The 17,226-nt window shown below is 39.7% G+C and overlaps 1 protein-coding gene and 1 non-coding gene across 3 annotated transcripts in view; one reads left to right on the top strand and one right to left on the bottom strand.

The window, feature by feature from the left end:
• The window catches only part of JPH1 (junctophilin 1), a 107,359-nt gene that overhangs the window by 9,556 nt on the left and 80,577 nt on the right, over positions 1 to 17,226 (bottom strand). For both annotated transcript variants that reach the window (XM_049781808.1, XM_049781809.1), the window contains exon 4: positions 5,892 to 6,541. In XM_049781808.1, coding sequence (XP_049637765.1) covers positions 5,892 to 6,541 — 650 coding nt within the window. The remainder of the gene's footprint in view (positions 1 to 5,891; positions 6,542 to 17,226) is intronic.
• LOC126021650 (U6 spliceosomal RNA) lies at positions 4,252 to 4,353 on the top strand. Its single transcript, XR_007500147.1, has one exon. It is a non-coding gene; the product is annotated as a U6 spliceosomal RNA (small nuclear RNA).

Here is a 17,226-nt window from a genome sequence, read left to right as displayed (position 1 = left end):
TTCCTGAGTATAAAGTTTGCATTATCTGATATTAGTATGGCCACTCCAGCTTTTTTATGGGTGTTGTTTGCTTGGATAACTTTTCTCCAGCCTTTTATTTTGAGTCTATGTTTGTTCTGACTATTCAGGTGCGTTTCTTGTAGGCAGCAGAAGGTTGGATTGAGTTTTTTGATCCATTTAGCCACTCTGTGTCTCTTAACTGGTGCATTTAGTCCATTGACGTTGAGAGAAAGAATTGTCCTGGGATTTAACGCCATCTTTATTTCAAAATTTGGTGTGTCTTTTGGGTAGTCTTGTCTTAGATTAGGTCTTTCAGTTTTTCTCTTAAGACTGGTTTTGTGTCTGTGAAGTTTCTGAGCTGTTTTTTGTCTGTGAAACCATGTATTCTTCCATCAAACCGGAAAGTGAGTTTTGCTGGGTATAGTATTCTGGGTGAAGCATTCATTTCATTCAGTCTTGTCACAATATCCCACCACTGCTTTCTGGCATTGAGCGTTTCTGGTGACAGGTCTGCTGTAAATCTCAGGGAAGCTTGCTTGAACATGATTTCCCCTTTTGATCTTGCTGTTTTCAGAATTCTGTCTCTATCTGTGGGATTTGTCATTGTGACTAGGATGTGTCTTGGGGTGGTTTTTCTGGGGTCTCTTTTGGTTGGTACTCTTCGGGCATGCAGGATTTGATCACATATATTCTTTAGCTCTGGAAGTTTCTCTTTAATGATGTTCTTGACCATTGATTCTTCCTGGAAATTTTCTTCCTGGGTCTCTGGGACTCCAATGATTCTTAAGTTGTTTCTGTTGATCTTATCATAGACTTCTATTTTCGTCTGTTCCCATTCTTTGACTAATTTTTCCATTGTCTGCTCATTTGCTTTAAGTTTTTTGTCCAATCTCTCCTGCTGTATGGAATTGTTATGTATCTCATCTTCCACAGCACCAAGTCTATTCTCAGCTTCTGATACCCTGTCCCAGAGCTTATCCATTTTGTCATTCACTTCGTTTACTGAGTTTTTCAGGCCTGTTAGTTGACATGTTATTTCAGTTTGGAGTTTTGTCATTTCTGCCTTCATATTTTCTTGGTTCTTATTAGTGTTCTGTTCAACTCGATCCATGGTTTCTTGGAGTCTGTTGAGCACCTTCCATATTGCTAGTCTAAAGTCCTTATCTGAGAGGTTGATTAGTTGTTCAGTCATTATCTGGTCCTCAGAATTGTCATCTTCATTCTCTATGTCTGATGCTGGCCTGCGCTGTTTCCCCATTGTCACATTTGTATTGTGGGTTTTTCTACGTGTTGTAGTGGTATTCATTGTCTATATGATGTAGGCAGCACACTCCTCTGGCTCCTCCCTTTCTGGATGGGCTGACTTGCCTCTAAGGGAGGGGAGTCCTCCGTGGATGAAGCCTCACACTGGGTCAAATCTTAGGCCCGAGCATGTAACAGAGAAGACAGTCCAGAGAGAAATGTTTGCTTCTGTGATATAGCGCCGTTCTTAGTGTGATTTTTCCTTCTTGTTGCAATGGAGTTCTTTCCTTAGAAAGAGTGCACGGCCGCGTAGCGAAGCGGAGCGGCCGTGCTCCTCTGAGCCTCTTTTTGCCCCACTCGCAAGAGTTTCACGCAAGAGGACAGTAGACAGACATAGACAGGTCACACTCACAGTCTTTCACAGCTGAGCCCCACTGGGCCGGTGTACTTTCGCGGATTTTCCCCGCCTGGTGTCACACACAGGGAGCCAGCTTTTGCAAAGGATAGCCGGTTTTTATGCTCTGAAGTCCCTCCCTGAAAATGGCGTCTGGGCGAGCGAGGTTTCTGGAGGCTCTTTTTGCCCCACTCGCAAGAGTTTCACGCAAGAGGACAGTAGACAGACATAGACAGGTCACACTCACAGTCTTTCACAGCTGAGCCCCACTGGGCCGGTGTACTTTCGCGGATTTTCCCCGCCTGGTGTCACACACAGGGAGCCAGCTTTTGCAAAGGATAGCCGGTTTTTTTCGAATAGCTATTTCTTGATATAGATTAAAATAAGTTATCATTTTATTATCTTTCCCACTACTTGCTGTTGTACACATCCTTTTCTGTTTTCTTAGATATAATATTTTGTTGTGTTAGATAATTATAACAACCATACAGATAGGGTTATATTATTTCTTTTTTTTTTTTTTTTTTTGGTTTTTTGGGCCACACCCTGTGACGCTCAGGGGTTACTCCTGGCTATGCGCTCAGAAGTTGCTCCTGGCTTCTTGGGGGACCATATGGGACGCCGGGGGATCGAACCGCGGTCCGTCCTAGGCTAGTGCAGGCAAGGCAGGCACCTTACCTCCAGCGCCACCGCCCGGCCCAGGGTTATATTATTTCAACTATTAGTGCTTTTAGATATAAGTTCTATTTACTATACAACTAATCCTTTAACTTTTGTCATATACTTCATAGGATACATATAATAAACCCCATAATGCATTACATAATTAAATTAGGATCTATTGATATTTATTTATAAAAAAGTAATCCTTGCCATTGCATACCTTCTCTTTCTTCTAATTTGAAATTAATGTGCTCTGTCTCAGAAAATTTTCCTTTTCCTTCTTTTATTTTTTTTTTTTTTTATTCCACCACCCCCCAGTCCATGCTGGGATGAACAAGAAGCTGGATGCCCAGATGGTTACCTCAGTGTTTCTTGCTGAAACCACCCCGGGGAGGAGGGGGGAGGAGAGAGAGAGAAACAGAAACAGAGACAGAGATAGAGTCAGAGAGATACGGAGAGACAGAGAAACAGACAAAAAAAAAAAAAAAGAGATAGACAGGGAAATAGAGAGCCAGAAACAGAGACAGAGAGCCAGAAACAAAGAGAGACAGAGACAAGAGAAATAGTTAGAGAGAGGCAGAGAGATAGAAAACAGAGACAGAGAGACAGAAACAGAGAGACAGGAGAAACAAGACCAGAGAGATAGAGAGATAGACAAAGACAGGGAGATAGACAGAGAGAGAGAGAGAGGTAGAGAGATAGAGAGACAGAGCGACTGGGACAGAGAGACAGAGACAGAGAGACAGAGAAACAGAGACTGACAGACAGAAGAAACAGAGACAGAGTCAGAGTAGAAAGACAGACATAGAGAGACAGAGACAGAGATAGACATAGAGACAGAGACAGGCAGAGACTTAGAGAAACAGACAGACAGAGACAGACAGAGAAAGCAGAAATTTTTCTATATTTCTTGAAAACGAGTGCAGGGGATCATGGACTGGATCAAAATTCTCTGGTATGTTTTTGAACTTGCTAAAGTTTTAACTTGTAGAGTGCTGAAACAAATAATGCTTTTAGACACTTACGATGTGCTAGAGATCAAGCTAAGAACTTCATAGGAACAGTCATGTGCTCTAAGCAGGAATGTATTCTGAGATCTTACATTGGGCTGTCACAGGCTGCATTTCACAAACCTAAATGACTTAGCTCATAACATGCCCAAGCTGTAGAGCAAAGCCAGAATGAGACTTCAGGGCTCTGCTAGCCAAAATTTCATAATGGAGTGTATGCTTTATTCATGCACTTGGATCTTTACAATAATCCTGACATAGATACCCAATAAGAGAAAATTGTGAGGAAGGCTGCGTAGCACTTCTTTGTTTTAAAATCCCTTCATAAGATGATATTATCACTTCTGATTAATCAAGAAAGGTATTTTTTTGTTATTATGAGGAAGATAAAATTAATGGTTGAGATCTTCATCTGAATATGCAGTTAATCTTGACTTCTAATTCCCTCAACATCACCAAAGAGGTTGAAGTTGTTTGGTACCCTTGCTTAGTGGTGAGAAAGGAACACTAGAGATCAAAATCTAAAGTAGGAGGATCCTTGCTTAACTCCAAAACCCAGACAATTCTGTATATACAGGAAAATGACACTTGTAAACAAGGAGGCTGTGTGTTTACTAACCCTATGGAGTACACTTTATTAACAGCCATTACTATATCAGTAGTCTTTATTATCACTAGTTATCACTAGAAAGATAAGGACTAGGTAACGTGCCCTAACTTGTTCATCACTATCTTCTTGGAGTGTTCTGGAAGTAAACTCAAAATATATTAACTATCACTCATGCAACATTTAACTATTCCCTTTATAAATGGGGTGAACAATCACTCACAAGGCAATACTAGTTTGTATATAAATATAAAAGTCAAACCAGAGTACACTATTATACTGTCCAAATATGATAGTGACGTCACTTATTATGGTTATCAAATCAGTTTTACTTAGTGCTTGCTTTGGCAGCACATATACTAAAGTTAGAACGATACAGAGAAGATTAGTATGGCCCCTGCACAAGGATGACATGCAAATAAGTTTTACTTATTTATCAATGCTATTTTTTTCTTTAAATAATAGCTTTCTTAGTCTCATAAAGGAAAGATGTTTTGAAAACCACCTGTCTCATGGAGGTGGACTCTCAGTAATGTACTTCAGTAAATCTGATTAATAAATATATGGATAATAAAATGAGAATTTGGAATAAAAGAGAACCAGAATTTATAACATTAGCAAAATAAAACTTTATACATTTCCAGTATAAGGTAAAGAGATAAATTTCAATTATTTAACTCTCTGAGTAAATTTACTAGGCAAAAGCAAGAAACTTCTAATGGCTATATTACATTTTCACTGGTCAAAATATTAATTATGCAAATGTAGTTCTGAAATTTCCAGCAATACTGGGTAGGACTTCTTCCTTAAACCATTTGTGACATTTAACACCTTTATTCTATTGTCTTCTTCTCTAAGCAACACGTAACATTTACATCTCTGTTCTAAAAGCATGTGACTAAGTAAATAGACCAAGTGGTTTTTATTTAATAACAATAATTACTTAGCATCAGCTTTAAAAATTCCACACTAAATCAACTCACTGGAAAAGATTAATTTTCGATGTCATTTAATTAAGACTACATGAATGAGGATGTTAATATCTGTCAATAGAAGCTCAATAATAAGAACTGTACATCCTCAAGACCAACTTTTAATAGAAGAAAACTAAAGACGGTTGAAGACAAAAATTTCTTAAGCAGGGAACAACAACATTTTATTTCTTATTTGAGAAAAGGAAAAACATTCTTGTTGCAATGGCAGGCTGTGTAATCACAAACAAATTGGGTGTATAATTCATGGTTGGCTGGAAAAGATGCCTTTTTTTTTCTAAAGCTGCTGATTGTTACAGGGGTTAGAAGAGGGGCCTTTAAAGAGGTGCCTTAGATATGATATGGGAAGAGCCCAGAGAGGTTGCTTTCAAGCTCTCTCAAGTGTTTAAAGACAAGCAAGATGATGGCCTCTAGACCATAAAAATCAGGAAGTTAGGTTTCACCAGATATTGGATCACTCACTGCCTCGATCAGGGATTTTCCAGACTCTGGAACTATGAGAAACAAATCCCCCTTTTTTAAAAAAAAATTCGTAGGACTAGATGAATATTTTTCAACCTGTTTCCTTCCTTTTCCTCTCCCACTTCCCTAAGGGTGCCTTAGTCACCTGCTGTGTTCCCTTTGGGGCCCACTGTGGGTGCTGACCTCTAGGCTATTTTTGTTCATGGAAGTGGAACCAAGGCAGTCCCTAAGAAGTGTTTCTGAAGGGTAGGTGTAAGATGGCTGAAATGTGACATGGAAACAAGTTGTTCACATCTCAACCTATCTGAATGTTTGAAGGTGGACAAGTGAACAAGGAAGAATTTCTGCCTATAGTGCTCTAGGCTATTTCCGGGTGCAAGCATGCCTAAATTAAATTCTGTCATGTGCTCCACTGGCCCTTTGTTGGCCTGGTCCATGTCAGGATGCAAGTCACCCACCCCCTGTTACTACCTGGAAAGAATTAATGGGAATGAAAAGAAAATATTTCCTGCACAACTTACTGAATTGGCTTCTTTTTCCAAGGAAGGGCACGCATCACTGCTTGCTGGGTTCTTTGGTTTAGCAAGTTCAGACTTCTTAGCTTTTGGCTCAGCTTTGCTTTCTTTGGCAACTGCTTTTGTCACAGATTGAGTGGAGCTCCATTTGCTGGGCAATGGCTTGTGCACCAGTGCTGAGGAAGACTGGTTTGACCTGCTATTTTCCTCCCCATCTTCCGGAGGATTCTGGGGGGCATTTACTTTCACGTAGTAACCATGATACTGAGAATGTAGCTCCCCATTACTGGGGCTGGGGATGTGGTGGCGGCCAGAGTACTTGGATTGGGGCATGGAGGCAGCCAACTCCTTGGAGGGCGCTTTTGACATCAAGGGCTTACTGACAACAGCTGCGACCTGCTCCTCGGCCACACTCCTTTTGTCTTGGTTGAGTCTGGCCCCAGAGCTGGGGTTCTGCTTCTTGGTGGGCTTTGGGGAGGAAGGCTGGGGAGAATGGCTCTGTTTGGGGCTTGCCTCAGGAGACCTTGGGGGTGTTGTGCCTTTGCGATAAAAATGAGGAGATTCTTTTGGAGTAGGAGGCTTTTCCGGTACCCTTTCTTCTGGATTTTCTTTTGCATCTACACCTTCCTGAAATCTCTGTTTGATATAATCGGGACCTGGGGAAAAAGTGACAACAAAAAAGGAAGGTGATAAAATAAAAATGCATCAAGTTTATTCTTCATGTCAAATTAGATTTTCCCTTTTAGGTAACATTTCAAGATTTTATCTAAGCACACACACACTTTCTTTCCTTTAGGTTGAACAGTTATTACTAAAAAACGTTCTTTTATTTTTTCCTTAAGTTCTTTTATTTTAAGTTAGGGGCTCAGTTGTGCTCAGGGTAACCACTGGGATGCTCAGGGGACCATATCTCAGTGCTGGAAATAGAACCAGGGCTTACTTGCCACATGCAAAGCAAATACTTTACCTGGTGCACTACCTCTCTAATCCCCCCTAAAAGAGTACTTTTATAATATATTATTAGTTATATTACTTTCCAACCATTGACACTCAACAGTTTACAATTACTCAATTCAATGTATTGCCCCATCTAGTTACATAATGCTGTGGTAGAATTATTATTCTTTTTATTTTTTTTTTAAATTTAAAGAACTATGATTTACAATGCTATTGATACTTGCATTTCAGGCATATAATAAGTCAACCCAATCTCACCACCAGTGTTCCCATACTCCATCCCTCCTGCCACCCACCCAAAGTTTGGTGGTTGTAACTTAGATCTCAGATTTTCAGTGCTATTGAGTTTATGTTTTGGGTTTATAGCTATACTATTCTCCCATATCTTGTGGTGAAATTATTGATGAAGCAATGCTGGCAACACAATAATCTATGTATGTTATGTGCCATAATTCAAAACATAAGGTGTAGCTACAATCTTGATGAGATGAGTTTACATTGTAGAATACTTAGCTAAAATATTAAAATACATAATTATGTTAATATTACATTAACATTGAATAAAGAATATGAACTGCAATAAGATAAATTATAAGATGAACTGCTACCTACATTTACAGAAGAGGAACAGCTTGACAAATCCCAACCAAAGTGATAGCTGTCAGCAAAAGCTAAGATTGACAAATATTAACAAAGAATCCAAAAAGGGGGCCCCCAAATTTAATTTTGTGTTTTGGGGTCACACATGGTGGTGCTTGAGGGACCATTTGGTCTCAGAGATCAAACTCAGGCCTCCCACATACAAAGCTTTGCATGCTTTTAGCTTACTGAGTTATCTCTCTGGTTTCCCAAATTCATTTTTCATTGTCTATACTTAAAACAAGCAAGAAAATAATCAGTAATAATTTATGCAAAACATACTTTCAAATTTTTTGTCAAAAGTCAATATAATTCTTCCCATATCTTACATTTATACTGTTACTAATGTTGAGGATGATTTGGCCATGGGGGACTTTTTCATTCATAAATTAATAAAGCTTTTAACTATCAATTATCAGCATAATCAATCTTTTGGCCTCTATAGAAGCAATAGAAATCTTGTATATTACTTCTTTGGACACAATGTTCTTGTCCAAGAATATTAGAAAAATGTAATTCTTATATGATTGATTCTGCCTACTGAAATTTGGTTTTTGAGGTCACTCTTTCAAATTAATTTACAGGATTCTGATGATACTAATATGTTTTATTATGTTAAAATGTTAAAAATGTAAATATAGGGGCCGGGCGGTGGCGCTCGAGGTAAGGTGCCTGCCTTACCTGCGCTAGCCTAGGAGACGGACCGCGGTTCGATCCCCCGGCGTCCCATATGGTCCCCAAGCCAGGAGCGACTTCTGAGCGCATAGCCAGGAGTAACCCCTGAGCGTCACCGGGTGTGGCCCAAAAAAACCAAAAAAAAAAAAAAATGTAAATATAAATGTAAAATGTAAAAAAATATTGGTGGGAAAGTTGCTTTAGTGAAGGGCTGGGTGTATATTTTATGACTGAAATTCAACTAAGAACATATTCGTAATACTGGTGCTAAAATAAAGATATAAAATATAAATATGTTTAACTCAGAATTCACTTGATGGTTGTCTGTACATTTCCAATACTGACTTTCAAATTAAAAATGATTCCTAGTTTCACTATTCATTAAAAAATTATTAAAACATGGCTGGGTAAGTGAAAAATGTGCTCTAAAGCAATTGTTCTATTGCTTGGTGTTCATCAGATGTATCTGGCTGTGAATCCCAGAGACTTAGTAGAATTTGAAGCCTAGAAATCCTATTGTTTAAGCAATCTTCCAGTTGGGGCCTGGGCTGGCTAGGAAGTTACTAGGTTCATGGATAGAGCTGTACCATGTATACAGAAAAGTAGCAGACAATTCTCTGAAAACATTCTTAGAATATAAACAATCACATCATGGGGAAATAGGACTACACTAAAACAGAAGTTAGAGATATAATTTTGGAAGAAATCACACCAGAGGCAGCCACCCACAATTAGAACTAGTTATGAACTTCTCCTGGGGGAGTAAAGAGTTTGGAACCCACATCAGGAACCCTCCATCCTTGGGGACTTGAAATAAGACACAGATCAAGTCACGAAGCTTAGAAAATCAAGACAGTTTCAATCAGGAGATTCAAGAGGTGGTGAAGAATGGAGTTTACATTTTGGGGGCGGGGTTGGGCCACACTCAGTGACACTCAGAAGTTACTCTTGGCTATGCGCTCAGAAATCACTCCTGGCTTCGGGGACCATATGAGACACCGGGGGAGATTGAACCGTGGTCTGTCCTAGGCTAGTGCTTGCAAGGCAGATGCCTTTCCTCTAGTGCCACCACTCTGGCCCCTGGAGTTTACTTTTATAGGACATGAGCACAGACTCACTATCTCTAAACCCAGAATAAAAGGAATACTTTTTAGGGGGAGGAGTCACACCCAGTGATGCTCAGGGGTTACTGCTGGCTATGCGCTCAGAAATCGCTCCTGGCTTGGGGGATCATATGGGATGCCGGGGATTAAACCAAGGTCCATCCTAGATTCGCGCGTGCAAGGCAAATGACCTACCGACTGCGCCACTACTCCGGCTTCAAAAGGAATACCTTTTTTTTTTTTAAATTTGTTTTTAGATCTTGAAACAATGGTTAAGGAGCAGGGGAATCACTCCTGGTGATACTTGACCAACCTGGTTGGACAGTTTAATGCTTGGGGTTGGTGATGAGATACTACCTGCGCATGCATTTCTGTTCTTTCTGTTTATGGGCTACACCTGGTGATGCTCAGGGATTAATTCTGGAAGCCATGCATTTCTTTTTTTTTTTTTTTTGTGGTTTTTGGGTCACACCCAGCAGTGCTCAGGGGTTTTTCCTGGCTCCGTGCTCAGAAATTGCTCCTGGCAGGCACGGGGGACCATATGGGACACCGGGATTCAAACCAATGACCTTCTGCATGAAAGGTAAACGCCTTACCTCCATGCTATCTCTCCGGCCCCAGCCATGCATTTCTTGAGGGCCTCGACCAGGTAAATGTTTGCAGAGGACAATGGGGACCATACAGTGCAGAATTTGTATTGTTGACCCAAATAATCTCCCCAGTTCCCAAAGTAGCAATTTACAAAAGTACTTAAGTCGTGTGTTAAGGAGATTCATTAGTTAACTTTAAAGATCTGCACATGTGTGTGTGTGTGTGTGTGTGTGTGTGTGCATGTAAGGTCTGTTGGAACACTCTCTGGGGACTAAAGCAGTGGTGGGTATTATTTTAGTTAACTTTCTTTCTTGCTAGAGCCAGATAACTTCCCATGCTTTCCATGCCCTACCAGTCCATTGTGGCATGACTGAATTGGGAGAGTTTTCAGGGAACAAAAAACATATAAAAACCAACTTTACACTTGCTTTCAACCTCATTATAGTTTGCCAGTTAGTATCTTCTGGAAAGAAAGTATGTGACTGGAATTCTGACTTCTGCAACTATCCCCAAGTATAGATCTCTATATTGCTCTGTAGGCCAGTTTAATTTTTTAAATATTATTTATTTTTATTTGGCAGGTAGCCAGTTTGATTTGTAACTGCAGCCTTGCAAGGCCATACATATTGCAAATTTAAAAAGTTAGTACTTGGCCTTCAGTCAACCTGAATATAGGTGCTAAAAGAGAATAATTCTCTCAGAACATTTACAGATCTTGGTATATTCTCAACAATGAGGATCTATCAGCAATACATCAGACACTATAGAAAATATGATTGTTATAAAGACCACCAAAAACTTATGCTAAAGAAGAGAAGGAAAGAAGAAAGGAAAAATATTTAAAATTTGAGAAAATTTCCCATACAATAAAAATTAATTTGACCACATTTCACGCTATATTTATGAATAAACAACTATTACACTAACATATTTCATAACAAAAATTCAACATTTATAAAAGGCAATTTTCCCCCCAAACTGTAAGGCATATTTGTTTTTCCTAATATATAGAAAAGAGCTCCTTGGGGCCAGAGCGGTGGCTCAAGGAGTAAGGCACCTACCTGCCTTGCAAACACTAGCCTAGGACGGACCAGGATTCGATCCCCCAGCATCCCATATGGTCCCCCAAGCCAGGAGCGATTTCTGAGCACATAGCCAGGTGTAACCCCTGAACATAACCGGATGTGGTAAAAGTAAAGAGCTCCAATAGAGGAGAACAGAAGAAATGGGAATATATTTCAAAATTAAATAAATAATAAAATAAATAAAAGAATTTTAGAGAAAAGAAAACCAGCATTTAAAAACTCCTAAGTTATCGTCATAAAAATGATCGCTGAACTTGAGAACATGGATCAACAATGAGACTGAAAACGTGAGTAACAAATACAAGTTATTGAGTTAAATACAGCAGCTGAACTTTACTTTTTTTTGTGTGGGGGGGCACACGCTGCAGTGCTCAGGGCTTACTTGTGACTCTGCACTTAGGAGTCACTCCTGGTGGGGTTTGAAGGGATCACATTTATCGTGTAACTGAAAGTTTGTACCTCTTGATTCTTGCTACCCATTTTCCAAATACCAATCATTTCTCTATCCTACTAGTTGCTACCAATTTTCTATGATTTAAAAATAATTTTCTTGAAAGAGTCCATATCTAAGTGATAAACAAGGAAAGAAGCTATACTGAATAGCAAGAAGACTCTAACCAATATTATGTATGCACTGTACATTCTATAATTACCAAGGGAACATGATAGGCAGATTTAGTGTCATAACCATTTCAAAGTGTATATATAAATGTTGAATCATTATGCTGTATACCTGAGATGAAAATCATATTTTAGTTATAAAAAAGAAATGTTTCATGAAGTTGTAATACACTCAGGTATAAGCATTTGAAAACAGGGAAAAACATTTTGCCTAAAGTTGGATGCAATACATTTTGGGAGGGGAATTAATTTTTTTCTCCTTTTATTTAATTTGCTGCATCCAAAGCCTAATTTATAACCAAGTGTGGGAAGATCTCACATATTATTACTTTTCTAGGATCACATCTGTTGAATTAAATATTAATTATAGAGTCCTAGATGGTTGTGGATGACGGTGGATGGATGGTGAGGCCTTTTTGGGCCTGCTCAATACCTGCACCCCCTTCCTGCTGGTGGGTCTGAGGATTCAGGATAATGGCGAGGAAATGATCCACAAGCAGTCAGTAGAAGTCAGGAGACAAGCAGCTTTATTAATAAGACCCTAGCCACCATGTGCATATCTTACATGGCTTCTAAACTAACCTTTTAAGTAGCCTCCTTAAGCTGCCCTGCATCTAATCCTGTCTCTGCTCTCTACATTCTGCATCCTTCTCCTAAGACTTCTCTTGTTGCCTCTGTCAATGAATCCCCTATCACCTCTCCCCCAAGCCTCAATTACCAACCATAGACCCCTCCCAACAGTGGGAGGGTCTCCCTCTCTAGGTGAGATAGGAGGAAGTTGGTAGAAGGGGTTACATACACCCATTTGTCTCAAGGCTTACTTCTGGCTCCATGCTCTTGTTAGTGCTCAGGGGACTATATTGTGTGTTAGTTAGGGATTGAACCTTGTCCAGTTACATGCAAAGCAAATGCTTTACTACTTAATTATTTCTCTGACCCATACCTCATGTAATTTACTGAACACTTTACTGAAACTGAAAAAAATCTGTAGGTGCTAGAGGGTGGGACATGTAATACCAGGAATTAAACTTAGGGCCTTACAGATACTCTACCTCTTTTATAAAAACATCTTTATTTAAACACTTTGATTGCAAATATGATTGTAGTTGGGTTTCAGAACACCCACCTTCACCAGTGTAACATTCCTATCACCAATGTCTCAAATATCCCTTCTCCCCACTCTACCCCCACTGCTATTCTAGACAGGCTTTCTACTTCCCTCATTTAATCACATTGTTATGATAGTTCTCAGTGTAGTTATTTCTCTAACTGCATTCACCACTCTTTGTGGTGAGCTTCATGTCATGAGTTGAACCTTCCGGCCCTCCTCTCCTTGTCTGAGAATTATTGCAAAAATATCTTTTATTTTTCTTAAAACCCATAGATGAAGGAGACTATTCTGCATCTATCTTTCTCCATCTGACTTATTTCACTCAGCATAATAGATTCCATGTACAGCCATGTATAAGAAAATGTCATGACTCCATCTCTCCTGACAGCTGCGTAATATTCCATTGTGTATATGTACCACAGTTTCTTTAGCTATTCAGACACTCTACCTCTTGAGCTATCTCCAAAATATATTATTCTGAGAAGATTATATCCAATTAAAAATGTTTCCAGGGGCCGGGCAGTGGCACTAAAGGTAAGGTGCCTTGCCTTGCCTGCACTAGCCTTGGACGGACTGCGGTTCGATCCCCCGGTGTCCCATATGGTCCCCCAAGCCAGGAGCAACTTCTGAGCACATAGCCAGGAGTAACCCCTGAGCGTTACCGGGTGTGGCCCAAAAAACCAAAAAAAAAAAAAAAGTTTCCAACAGTGTCAAATGAGAACTGACTTGGGACTGGAGCTGAGAGTACAGTGGGCACTTGCTTTGCATGGGTGGAGCTTGGTTTGCTTCTGTGTGGTCCCTTGAGTCCCTCTAGGAGTGATTCCTTGAGAACAGAGCAAGGAACAAACCCTGAGTACTGCTGACAACAAGAAAAGAGAACTGGCGAGCTACATGAAGTTATATTTTTTCAGATTAAGATGAAAGACTTTTAGAACAAGACTTTTAATATAGTGTGTGAGATTTTCCTGGACTATTTTTCTGGAAGGCACACTGTGTCTGCTACCTGGTAAGTAGCAACGTGCCAGCATTGCAATCCAACAGCAGGAAGCTGATGAGAGGCAAAGTGCCTTGTAAAAAGTGGTTAGACTATTACCAGGGAGGAAAATTACAAGTGTTGAGAGTTGTTGAAGTCAGCATTTCCAACTATAGCTATAGTTAATATGGACAAATCTTAAGGGATTCATCCTGCTGGGGATTCATACTTGGGAGAAGCCCATTCCAAATCACTTGATCACAAACATGCTCACAAACACAAAATGAAAAAGAAATAACAACAACAACCAACATTCATCACATAACATCAATCAGCACAAATAGGTTCTTCTCAGAGCTAGCATGAAAGTTCTGAAGACAGAATAGCAGATGGTAACAGCATGGCATACTTGGAAGTTAGTGTCAGTGGGCTGGCTCTGGGCAGAAGGAGCACCCCAAGGACACCCCAAAGCAAATGTCTCACAAAGCAGTGCTGATAGTCAAACCTTTAGAACAAGTTTAAAGAAATTAAATGTGAAGACTGCCAATCCAAAGGCAGATTAAGTATTTGAAAGAGATTGTGTAGCTGGTTTCAGGATTGCTTTTATAGTCGAGGTAGGAAATATGCCACTTTCTTACAGCACTTTCCAGCTCCCTCTGTGACAATACTGCAATGTCCATGGCTGTACCCCTAGAGCTTTTGTCAGCAAGCTGTGGGATTCCAGTGCTCTGCTTGTGACTGGGGACAGTACACATGTGTTGAATATAAAATAGGACATGTGTAAGAATAATCAGCAGGGGCTGGAGAGTAGCTCAACAGACTGGAGCACAGACTTTGCAGGTAGGAGATCCAGATTCAACCCCCAGCACCATATGCCCCCTTAAACACTGTTAGGAAGGAGCAACTCAGCGTATGGTCTGCCAAGTTATTAAGTTCAAGTCAATCTCATTATGCCATTTCACCTGTTTTCTTTTGGAAGATTTATCCAGAATTTTGGGGTTTGAAAACTAAAGTTTAGAATCCATCTCTTCCCAGATTCTTCTTCCTTTTCTTAATTAAAATGTTACATAGTCTAGGAAGATAATTATATAATAAAATACATCTTTTTTTAAAATAATATTTTAGGGGCCGGAGAAATAGCATGGAGATAAGGCGTTTGCCTTTCATGCAGAAGGTCATTGGTTCAAATCCCGGCATCCCATATGGTCCCCCGAGCCCGCTAGGAGCGATTTCTGAACGTGGAGCCAGGAGTAACCCCTGAGTGCTGCCAGGTGTGACCCAAAACCAAAAAAGAAATTTTTTTTATTTAAACACCTTGATTACAAACATGATTGTGGTTGGGTTTCAGTCATGAAAGAACGCCCCCCCCCCAATCACCAGTGCAACATTTCCATCCCCAATGTCCCAGATCTCCCTCCTCCCCACTCGACCCCTGCCTGTAATCTAGACAGGCTTTCTGTTTCCCTCATACATTCTCATTGTTATGATAGTTCTCAATGTAGTTATTTCTCTAACTGCACTCTTTGTGGTGAGCTTCATGAAGTGAGCTGTAACTTCCAGCCCTCCTCTGTTTTGTCTCTGAAAATTATTGCAAGGATGTCTTTCACTTTTCTTAAAATCCATAGATGAGTGAGACCATTGTGTGTCTTTCTCTCTCAGACTTAAATAAAATACATCTTAATGAATAAAAATTTCTAATTCATACCAGAAATGTAGCTTAAAAAACAACTCACAATAGACTACACTAAAGAATCTACTTAGTGCCTTAATCAATGGATAGTGTGTGTGTACAAGTCAGTGCAGACATGCTGCTAGGAATTGAATACCTGTGTAACCTCTCTCCAATGCCCTTTATACTCTCTCTACCATATTGACATATATTTGGAAGTGGAGCTTGTTGGAGGCATGAAAGTTATACAGAAAGATTAATGCATGTATAAAAGAAAATGAAATATAGAAATGATCATGGGAGATATAGGGAGAAGTTAGCTGCCTGCAAGCCAGAAAGATGGTGTTCCCATTTAGATGTCTGGCACACAGACCTGAGGAAAAAATGTCTGCTTCTTCAGCCACCCTGTCTATGGCATTTTAATATAGCAGCTATGCTGAATCACACAACATGCTTAAAAATGGGCGTTTTTCCTTGCACGTACAAGGACAGTGGTTTGAATCCCGGCATCCCACATGGTCCCTTTAGCCTGCTAGGGACGATTTCTGAGCATAGAGCCAGGAGTAACCCCTGAGCATTGCCGGGTGTGACTCCAAAACAAAACAAAACAAAACAAAACAAAACAAAACAAAACAAAACAAAACAAAAAAGGCTTAACACACTGACCACATTCTAGGGCAGCATTGCTTATTCTTTTTAATTTTTTTCTTTAAGGCTATGTTTACTCTTGAGAACTATAACATTTGTACACTCTACTTATTGCAATTAAAATACCTTGATGGAAAGGATATTAAAACAGTGGAATAAAGAGTCACCTATCTAATTTATGAATTAGCTTCTCCATAAATCCCATTCCCTTCTCTTTTAGAGATGACCCTCTAGAAAGAGATAGACACAGAATAGTCTCTCTCATCTATGGATTTTAAGAAAAAGAAAAGACATTTTGCAATAAAAAATGAAAGAGATGAGAGGGCTGGAAGGTCCAGCTCACAACATGAAGCTCACCACAAAGAGTGGTGAGTGCAGTTAGAGAAATAACTACAATGACAACTATCATAACAATGTGAATGAATGAGGGAAGTAGAAAGCCTGTCTCAAATACAGGTGTGTGTGTGAGGGGGGGTGAGGAGTGGGGAGATTTGGGACATTGGTGATGGGAATGTTGCACTGGTGAAAGTGGGTGTTCTTTATATGACTAAAACCCAACTGCATCATATTTGTAATCAAGGTGTTTAAATAAAAATATTAAAAAAGGACAGATGACCCTTTAAATTCCTATCACAGTTTCTCAGGCTTAGAAGCCCATTTTATCATTAGTTTAAAGAGCTATCCCTCAGGGTAGACTCACATTATCAGTGTTCATGGGACTAATGTATAATACCAGAAATGGTGATATCACAAATTTGTTAGTTTAAAATGAATAATGCAAAAACATACAGGCAGAGAACTTGGCACTGATACTATCAGAGTAAGCTCTGTGCCTTATGAGAAGCTCAACCAAAATGACATGGGGTTACTGATGAAAATGGAATCAAAACAAAGAATATGAGAAGAATAGAATATCCAATGTATCAGGACAGATGTTCAAGAAAGTTATGTACCACTGACTAAAATTCCCTGCATCCTTCTCCCTAAAAGAAACTTCCTTGCCAAGGCAACTGTGAACCCCAAAGTGCTGAACCCCAAAGAGCTAGCTATTCTCTTTCCTCTGAATAGTGTTTAGATTGGCAGTGCCAACCTTCATCTCGGTGACTCTATTTTCTCTCTAAATTCTTTGGGCGGCCAATCTTTCCTTAGGTGTATTAACAAATAAAATCAGTTTACAACGCAATATCCTAGTCCTTAGAATCATGTTACCTTGTAACAGTTTTATATACTTCTCTGCAGAACCATAATTTTAAGACCTAGGTGATGATT

This window comes from Suncus etruscus, chromosome 10 (assembly GCF_024139225.1).
Source record: "Suncus etruscus isolate mSunEtr1 chromosome 10, mSunEtr1.pri.cur, whole genome shotgun sequence".
In the NCBI taxonomy this organism is placed as follows: Eukaryota; Metazoa; Chordata; class Mammalia; order Eulipotyphla; family Soricidae; genus Suncus; species Suncus etruscus.
The sequence above is the reverse complement of the archived record's forward strand: the minus strand, read 5'-3'. Positions and strand labels throughout refer to the sequence as shown.